This window comes from Crocodylus siamensis, chromosome 2 (assembly GCF_052110815.1).
Source record: "Crocodylus siamensis isolate JL-2025a chromosome 2, ASM5211081v1, whole genome shotgun sequence".
NCBI lineage: Eukaryota > Metazoa > Chordata > Crocodylia > Crocodylidae > Crocodylus > Crocodylus siamensis.
The window spans coordinates 194451289-194460702 of NC_143396.1; the positions used below are offsets into that span (position 1 = coordinate 194451289).

Genomic DNA, 9414 nt, shown 5'->3' on the forward strand with positions numbered 1-9414 from the left:
TCCCTCACTTCTCCTCCTGAAGGCCAGGCAATTTCCTCCCATGGTGCCAGGCCTGCACCAGCCGAGATCAAAGGGCTCCCACCAGCTGGTACATAGATTTGGTGATGCCCTTGCCCTCCCCACATTAGGCCTTTGTGGAGAGACAGCCCAAGGCAGCACCTCTGCCATGGATGGTCTGTGCTGTAAGCATGCCCCTCCTGAGAGTCCCCTGGGTGCATCACAATGAGCTGTTTGAGTGCACCAAGGGGTATCTGACCCAGTACACCTTGCTGCTGCTGATCAGCAGCTGAGAACCTGGCACAGGACCCTGAGCTTCAACAGTGCCACAGGGAAGCCTGCACTTCCCCCCAGTGTGCACTGTCACCTGGAGAGGTACCTCTGCCTACGCTACTAGCCTCTGACCCCCATGGTGGAGGAGATCATCACTGCCATCAATGAGTTTCTCTGCATGTGACAGGTCTCTGGCTGCCTAGCTGGGAGGGCACTGGCTGCTCAATAAAGTTCTGCATTGCCACCTGCCTCTCTGTATGATGTGGAGGGGATTTCTGGGGCAGGGAGGGACTCAGCCAGGCAGGGCAGGGAGGGGAGGCAGGGACGGAGAGGGGAGGGGACGATAGGAAATTGTGCTCCCCCCAAGCAGGGCCCCTGGCTCCAGGTGTGCAGCCCAAGGGTGGGTAGGAGAGGTGCCATGAGCACGGGTGGATGCAGTCAGTGCCTGCCTTACCCCCCAGCCCTCCTCCCTATGTGGGTCTTACTGGATGGGCATGGCAGGAATCCCCAATGGCCTGTCTTTTCCTGGAGGTGGTGACAAGGGGCAGCTGCTGTTGGTGTCCCGGGGTGCAGAGGCATGGTGTGTTACTGTCCACACCTGGGAGGAGCTGGATCTCGTCACAGGTAGTGCCACCCCTGGTCTGTCCTCCTTACTGGGGCTGTGCACCCAGAGTTGGCAGGGAAGTCACTGGCTTAGGCTCCCGGAGCTGGTTGATGAGGCTGGGGGCAAGGAGTGCTCCAGGACCTGCACCTGGTGCCACCAGGCGCCCTCCCCTTCAGGCTGCATGTCACTGCCAGGCTGTGGCAGAGGCTCTGGCAGGCCACCCATGCTGGAAAACACCACACAGCTATGTCCAGGGTCCCTGGGAGTGAGGATGTGGTCCAGCTGCTGCCTAAAGGGCATGATCCTGTAGGCACTGCCACACTGACTTCTGGTGCCTGTGCTGCTGCATGTGGCCTGCCAGGGCCTCATATATGTAGGCATGGGAGTGCCCACACTGGGCAAACTGGCTCTGCATCTCAGGCCCACAGTGCAATGAGGTCAGCTGTCTCCCCCTGTGACCAGTTGGGGCCCTAGGAAGCTCTCTGTGGTGCTGGTGAGGATACCATCACAGGTCTCTTGATGGCTCTTGAGGACTCTGCCAGAGACTCCAGGTGCTTCCAGCCCTTGGCATATGCCTGCAGCACCAGGGCATGAGATGTGAGAGGCAGCCAGCAGGTAGGGGGCAGGCCCCGAGGGCCACCTCTGGGCTCTGTGGGCCTGCTGCAGCTAGCACAAGGCACCTGCTCCATGACACAACAGCCAGGGACAGGCAGCAGGTGGCATGGGCTCCAGGGTCAGGTCAGAGGTTTAAAGCCAAGGTTGGGGCAGGCAAAGAGCCATCTCATCCATAGGGCTGGAAATCTCCCTGTCCCATGGCTCTGTGTAAAGCTTGAGATTGTCCCTTGGGTAATGTGGCTGATTGAGAGCACATTTGCTCCTGGTTAGTGTCTACACATGTGCTGCTGCAGGTAGTAGGTAATAAATTAACCACACAGTAGACAAATTTACTGCATATGTAAACAATTATGTAAATTAGTCTACTGCACAGTTAAGCATCTCATGTAGACATGCCCAAAAGATATGCTTAACATATGTCCTGATTACCATTGAAACTGCCATCTAACTTATTTGGGTACTACAACACCCAAGAATATTAATGTTATTGTCTGCCAAAACTTTCAGAAGAGTGTTAATATTATGTTACAGGAACTGAATAAATGGAGCCTTAAAATCTTTGTGGGGGTGTGTTAATATTTAAAAAAAGAATGTTTTGCCTTGCCTAATTAACCTATTATGTAATCTATCAGTTGTAATCCCCCAATCCTATTTTCTTAAAATCAACCAACTCTTCAACAGGTTTCTGTGGGTTGAGGATAAAAAAGGCTCAACTTTAATTAAAAGAGATGTAACCACCAATCAAAATGGGTGGCTTTGATCTTTCAAACATTAGACAATATCACAATGCCTTTTTAGTCAGTCAGACTATGTACTGGATAACTGGTAATTCTGTATATGAGTCGCAATTGAACAGGTAATTATGGAACAGGCCCTTCCATGATCAACCATAAGCTCCACTTATCACCATCTTTCTAACCTTCTAATTCCTGAAGTTTTTGCAGCCCCAACAAGGGGCCGGCGCAGCTGAGCCGGATCCGGAGGGGAAGCCCCCCGGGTCCCTCTTAGCTGAGCCGGTAGGGAGCCGCGCTCCCGAGCCGCGCGAACAGAGCGCGCAAACAGGCGCGGTCTGTAGGAGCGCGCCGGCGTTTGCGGCGGCGTTCGCGCCGGCGGGCGAACAGGCGGGGCCCAGAGGCTGACCCCTGCTCTGCTAGTAAGGGCAGCAACTCCTGCGATGGTGTCGACACGGAGTTCTGCCAGGGCCCCTGCCCGGGGGGCGCGGCCTTCCCGGGGCTTGTCCGAGGCCTCCACCCAGACAGAGCCCTCGGGGGGGCTGCCGTCCTCCAACCCCCTGGCCTGCGGGAACTGCCTGGCAAGGTCTGGGGGGGCAGGGACTGGGGACTCCTGCACCTGTCCTGTAGGTATCCGCCTTAGGACCCTGGAGGAGCGGGTGCAGGAGCTCCTGGAGGAGGTTAGCAGGCTGAGGGGAATCCGTGAGGCAGAGGAGGAAATTGATAGGTATTTTCTTTCTCTGCAGGGTGATACAACAGAGGAGAGGGCAGACCGGGATGAGCCCTCCACCGCTGAGTGGCAGACAGTCTCCCGCGCCAGAGCTATTAACCATGTTGCGGCACCAGTTCCTCCTGTCCATCTGGAGAACAGATATGAGGTCCTGGCAGCCCTGGAGGAGGAGGGAGCAGTGGAAGATTCCAGGGAGGAGACTTTGTGCACACAATGTCCTGTGCGGGCGGCGGGAGTCAAGAGGCCTAAGAGGAGGAAGCGTCGCGTCATCGTGATTGGTGACTCCATCCTGAGAGGTACGGAGGGCCCCATCTGTCGCCAGGATCCCTCAGCACGTGAGGTATACTGCCTGCCCGGAGCGAAGATTCAGGATGTGAAGGGGATGCTCCAGTCCATCATCCAGCCCTCCGATTATTACCCCATGGTCCTTGTCCATGTGGGTACTAACGATGCGGCCAGGAGAGCCCCTGATCGCCTGATGGAGGACTACCATGCTCTGGGAGGCGTGCTGAGGGAGATGGGCGCACAGGCGGTCTTCTCTTCCATCCTGCCAGTGAGCGGACGCGGCAGACGTCACGAGATGTGCATTGCGGAGACCAACTGGAGGCTACAGGAATGGTGCTTCGAGGCGGGCTTTGGCTTCCTCAGCCATGACCGGCACATCGTGATGAGAGACATGCTGGGATGGGATGGGCTCCACCTTTCCCCTAAAGGTAAGCGTGTGTTCTCTTCCAGGTTGGTGAACCTCCTTCGGCGGGCTTTAAACTAGGCTCGTCGGGGGAGGGGGAAGATGAGGGCGGAGGAGACGATGAGATACCAGGCCCAGCAACAGCCAGCGAGCCCAGACCAATGGTCATAACGGAGAAACAGGTAAGCGATAGGGGACGGGGCATTGCTGAGACTAGGGGGTCAGTGGGCACAACCGCTGAAGGCCTCAAATGCCTCTACACGAATGCTCGAAGTATGGGGAAGAAGCAGGAGGAACTCGCCCTCCTCCTAGCTGTCACCAGCCCTGACATAGTAGGGATCACAGAAACGTGGTGGGACTCATCGCATGACTGGGCGGTGAGTGTCAAGGGCTATAGGCTATACAGGAGGGACAGGATAGGAAGGAAAGGTGGAGGAGTAGCACTCTACATCAAGGAGGAATATACTTCCTCGTTAATTAGCATGGGGGTAGAAGGGGGGCACTCTGAGGTGCTCTGGGTTAGAGTAAAAGGCAGTCCAGGGGAGAGAGACTTAACGGTGGGAGTCTACTACAGACCTCCCAACCAGGGAGAAGAGCTCGACCTGGAATTCTTAGGTCAGCTTACAGAGGCAGTGAGGGCTAAGGATGTGGTCATCATGGGGGACCTAAACTTCCCAGACATCTGCTGGGAGGAGCAGTCAGCCAAGTCTGATCGCTCACGTCGGTTCTTAGCCAGACTGCAGGACCTCCATCTAACCCAGGAGGTGCACAGTCCCACCAGGGGAGACGCCTTGTTGGACCTAGTGCTGGCCACGGGTGAGGACCTGGTGAGGGGGCTGCGGGTGATGGGCCACCTGGGAGACAGTGATCATCGCTTGCTGGAATTCACCATCCAGCGTAAGGTGGCAAAGGGCTGCAGCAAGGCAACAGCCCTAGACTTTAGGAGGGCTGACTTCAACAAGCTAAGGAGGATAGTTGGGGAAGCGCTGAGGACCCAGAGGGGAAGGGAATCAGATGTCGAAGGTGAGTGGTTGCTCCTTAAGGAGACGATCCTCCATGCCCAAAGGGAGGTAATCCCAACAAGGGTCAAAGGGAGCAGGAGGGCACATAAACCCCCATGGCTCACTAAGAGCATCCGGGAATGTCTCCTTGCTAAAAGGGAGGCATATACCCAATGGAGAGATGGGGTCATCGCCAAGAAGGACTATGTTACAGTCGCCCGAGGATGTAGGGGGGCAGTCAGGAGGGCCAAGGCAGAGTTGGAGATAGGACTAGCTTCCCGGATTAAGGACAATAAGAAGTCCTTCTTCAAATACATAGGGGGTAAAAAGAGGGTCCCGGGTAATGTGGGGCCCCTGCAGGACACGATGGGCAACTTAGTCATCACGCCAGATGACAAAGCTAACATATTTAACGATTTCTTTGCCTCTGTCTTCCTAAGTAGGGACCAGTTCAGCCACCTCCCTGCTGGGCCCCCCTCGGGCCCCGAGAGAGACACGCCTGGGCCAAGGGTTAGCGAGGAGTTAGTTAGGGTACTTCTGGAGAAGCTGGACGTGTTCAAGTCCGCTGGTCCGGACGATCTTCACCCTAGGGTTCTACAGGAACTGGCTGAGGTCATTGCGGGACCCCTGGCACGGCTCTATGAGCACTCGTGGTGCTCTGGCGAGGTGCCGGAGGACTGGAAGAGGGCCAATGTGGTCCCTATCTTCAAAAAGGGAAAAAAAGAGGACCCGGGAAATTACAGGCCAGTTAGTCTGACCTCAATCCCGGGGAAGCTCTTTGAAAAAATTATCCTGGCACACGTCCAGGAGGGCCTTGCGGGGGAATGCATGCTCAGGGGCAACCAACATGGGTTTATCAGTGGCAGGTCTTGTCAGACCAACCTGGTGGCCTTTTACGATCAGGTCACCAAATCATTAGACGCAGGGGTTGCTGTGGATGTAGTCTTTTTGGACTTCCGGAAGGCTTTCGACACTGTCTCTCACCCTGTTCTCATCAAAAAGCTGAGAGACTGTGGTGTCGATGCCCACACGGTCAAATGGGTCGCCAGCTGGTTGGAGGGCCACACCCAGAGAGTGGTAGTGGATGGGTTCTTCTCGACCTGGAAGGATGTGGGCAGTGGGGTTCCGCAGGGCTCGGTCCTCGGGCCTGCACTGTTCAACATCTTCATCAGTGACTTGGATGAGGGGGTAGAAAGCACCCTGTTCAAGTTTGCTGATGACACTAAGATGTGGGGGGATGTGGGTGCACTAGAAGGGTGCAATAGGCTACAAGCTGACCTTGACAGGTTGCAACGGTGGGCGGATGAGAATAGGATGGGGTTTAACACTGATAAGTGCAAGGTGTTGCACATGGGGAGGAAGAACCGGCACCACACTTACAGGTTGGGGAACTCTCCTCTTGCCAGCACGGAGACGGAAAAGGATCTTGGAGTCGTCATTGACTCCACGATGAACATGGGCCGGCAGTGTGGGGAGGCAGTCAAGAAGGCCAATCGTACCCTATCATGCATCCACAGATGCATCTCGAGCAGGTCCAGGGAGGTGATCCTCCCCCTCTATGCGGCACTGGTCAGGCCGCAGCTGGAGTACTGCGTCCAGTTCTGGGCGCCACACTTCAAGAGGGACGTGGACAATATGGAAAGAGTTCAGAGGAGGGCCACTCGTATGATCAGGGGTCAGCAGGGCAGGCCTTATGAGGATAGGCTACGGGACCTGAACCTGTTTAGCCTCCACAAGAGAAGGCTAAGGGGGGACCTTGTGGCCTGCTACAAACTGGTCAGGGGGGATCAGCAGGTATTGGGGGAGTCCCTGTTCCCCCGTGCGCTGCCAGGAGTGACCAGGAATAACGGTCACAAACTGGCGGAGGGTAAGTTTAGATTAGATATTAGGAGGCGCTACTTCACAGTCAGGGTGGCTAGGGCCTGGAACCAGCTTCCAGGGGAAGTGGTGCAGGCTCCTAGCCTGGGGATTTTTAAAAGGAAGTTAGATGAGCACCTTGCCGGGGTCATCTGACCCCGGTGCTCTTTCCTGCTAAGGCAGGGGGTCGGACTAGATGATCTACCTAGGTCCCTTCCGACTCTAGCTACTATGAAACTATGAAACTATGAAACTATAAGCTTGGAAAGATATGAAAACTTACCGAAGTTTCATCCTTGTCAACAAAAAGGCAATCCTTTTTTGAACTAAGTTTCTCACAAACTGATGCAGAGAAAGTAGGCAAATAAAGGTATTGTTCATGTAGAATAGTTTCTAGTAGAAAATTATATTAAATCCCTTTCTGAGATAAATGATGAATTTTACTTTCCAAAAAATGATTTTGTAACCTGGGCAGTACTCCAAGATGTACCCCCTCTCCAACTGAAGGGATCAGAGCAGGTGCACAAGTGCTGTGGGAGGTGTAGGAACTCTCCTTCCCCTATAGAGCAGAGCCAGACCACCAATGGGGACTTAACCATATACTTTTTAATGAGAAAAACAGTAGTGGGAACATAACAGGTATAAACCAGGGGGTATAGGGGACACTACAATGCCCTGAGGGGACAGGATTCAATAAAGATTAGGCACTTACAATCATACATATTCATCCAGTTGACAAAAGACAGGTTTAACAAAATAAAAAACACAAACAGCAGAACAAACAATACTGGCTGGTGAAATATAAAATACAAAATGTCAAATAACAAGAAATAAGAAATATAGGGCCTAGGTACCTGGAGGGGAGAAAGAGGGAAAACACAATGACCCCTTTTCCACTGCAACAATAATTTGTCCCTGTCACTTCATTCACCCCAATTCATCCTGAATGGGACTTGAACTTGTATCTCCCACATGGTAGGCAAAAATTCTACCACACTACCAGTATTAGTACTATGCCAATCTGCCAGGGGCTTTGACCTGCCAGAAGCCCCTGCCTTACTGAGCTTCCTGGCCTCTTGCTGGAGGAGCTGGAAGCAGAGCTGGGAATCTCTCAGGTCACTGCTCAACTTCTTGCTGGAGCTGGGCAACCTCTTCTGCTAGCTGCAGCCTCTCATAGGCGATCCTGCTGAGGGTCCAACTGCTGCCTGCAGGTCCCACTCCTTCAGGTTCTTCTGAGGCAACTGCTCCTGCCCCGCTGGCCCAGCTCTTTGAAACGCCTTCCTCGTGACCCAAGGAGCCAATCAGGGGACATGGAGGGTGAGTCTCTGGGGCCTGATTGGTGAGGAAAGGGAATCCCAAGCCCTCCAATCATCTTTTGCACTTTCAAACCCGAGGGGGGATTTGGTGGCTGCCTACAAACTCATTAGGGGAGATCAGCAGCAAATAGGAAGAGCCCTATTCCCCCACCACCACCTGGGGTGACAAGGAACAATGGCCAGAAGCTGCTGGAGAATAGGTTCAGATTAGAGATTAGAAGGCACTATTTCACTGTTAGGGTGGCTAGGATCTGGAACCAGCTTCCTAGGGAAGTGATCCTCACTCCTACCTCGCTTCTAAATTCAAAAAGAGGTTGGATGAACACCTGTCTGGGGTCATGTGATCCCAGTGTGTATTCCTACCGGGGGGGGGGGGGTCAGACTAGATGATCTGTTTAGATCCCTTCTAACCCCAAACTACTATGAAACTATGGGCCAAATCATTACCAACTAGCCCATCACAATTGAATGACATGAATGACAATGTATGTAGTTGTATCAAGTATTAGAAAATCAGTTTGGACTGAAGGCTTTAGGTGTAGCAAATACTTTAGATATATTATATTCTTCCTTGGAATCTGCTTCTCTTCCCCATCCTGTGCCATCACTCTGTGAACATAGTGGGCACCTGTGAGAGAGAAACACAGAAAATGACAGCAGATTGCCCCCACCCACTCATCCCAGTGGAGGCCTGGATTACATCTGTGGAGAGGGCAGACAAGAAGTCACTAGGATGTCCCCTGAAAAACCTGCAGCACTCCCTGGGGCACACTCATGTGACAGGACATCATTGTATTCTTGACTCCTACTCCTGAGCAATGCCCTGAGGGCAGGGCAGACATGCTCCCCTCAAGGGGCATTTATGGGGTTGTTCTCACCCTGACTCTTCAGGTGACCTTAGACAACCCATATGCCTTTTGGCTCCATCTTTAAATGAGGGTGATGGATCACTCCTACTGAAGTGCAATCAGTTCATTAGCGTCCAATCAAAAGAGTAGAAATTCACACCAATTTCATTTGGAGGACACACAATTCAATTGGCTACCAGTGCCTGGAAATCACTGCTTGCTGCTGTCTGACAACAAACGATAAACCCAGGGAACTTCCACCTGCCCCTCCTGAAGTACCTTATAAAAATAAATGGGCTTTCCCAACCAGGCAGGCTGGTGTTCCCTGGTCCAAGGTAAGGGCATGCAGGAGGGCACACAGCTCCAATGTCCTGTCAGAAGTGGCCTCCTTCTTATAGTAAAGGGGTTCAGTTTAGGTACTTGTCCCATCATCTGCACTCCCAACTATGACAATATCATGTACGAAAAGAGGCCAGGTCCCAAGTTAGGTGCAGTTTTATAGGTAGGAATTAAACCCTCAAAATTCACGCAGAAGTAATGCAGAGAATAAGCACCGCAGGCCTTGATATGCAGCATACTGTTTAACAAGCAGCTCATCCTGTTCTGCTCTAGTTTTATCTTCCATGTATATATGAGTTTACCATAATCTACTCCTCTGAAAAAGAGATGTCCATTTAATTCTAATGCCTACAGGATTAATGAAATGACATATATATTTTGATTATTTTTGCTTGGCTGTTATATTTTCCTTATA

General features: G+C 52.8%; 1 protein-coding gene across 1 annotated transcript; it reads left to right on the forward strand.

Annotated features, from left to right (window-relative positions):
- Positions 1–2600: 2600 nt before the first annotated feature.
- On the forward strand, positions 2601–3719 carry LOC149871551 (uncharacterized). The gene is made up of 2 exons (XM_090034941.1): positions 2601–3246; positions 3505–3719. Exons 1-2 carry the CDS (start codon positions 2664–2666, stop codon positions 3717–3719), a joined length of 798 nt encoding a protein of 265 aa, XP_089891067.1. The 5' UTR covers positions 2601–2663.
- Positions 3720–9414: the final 5695 nt, after the last annotated feature.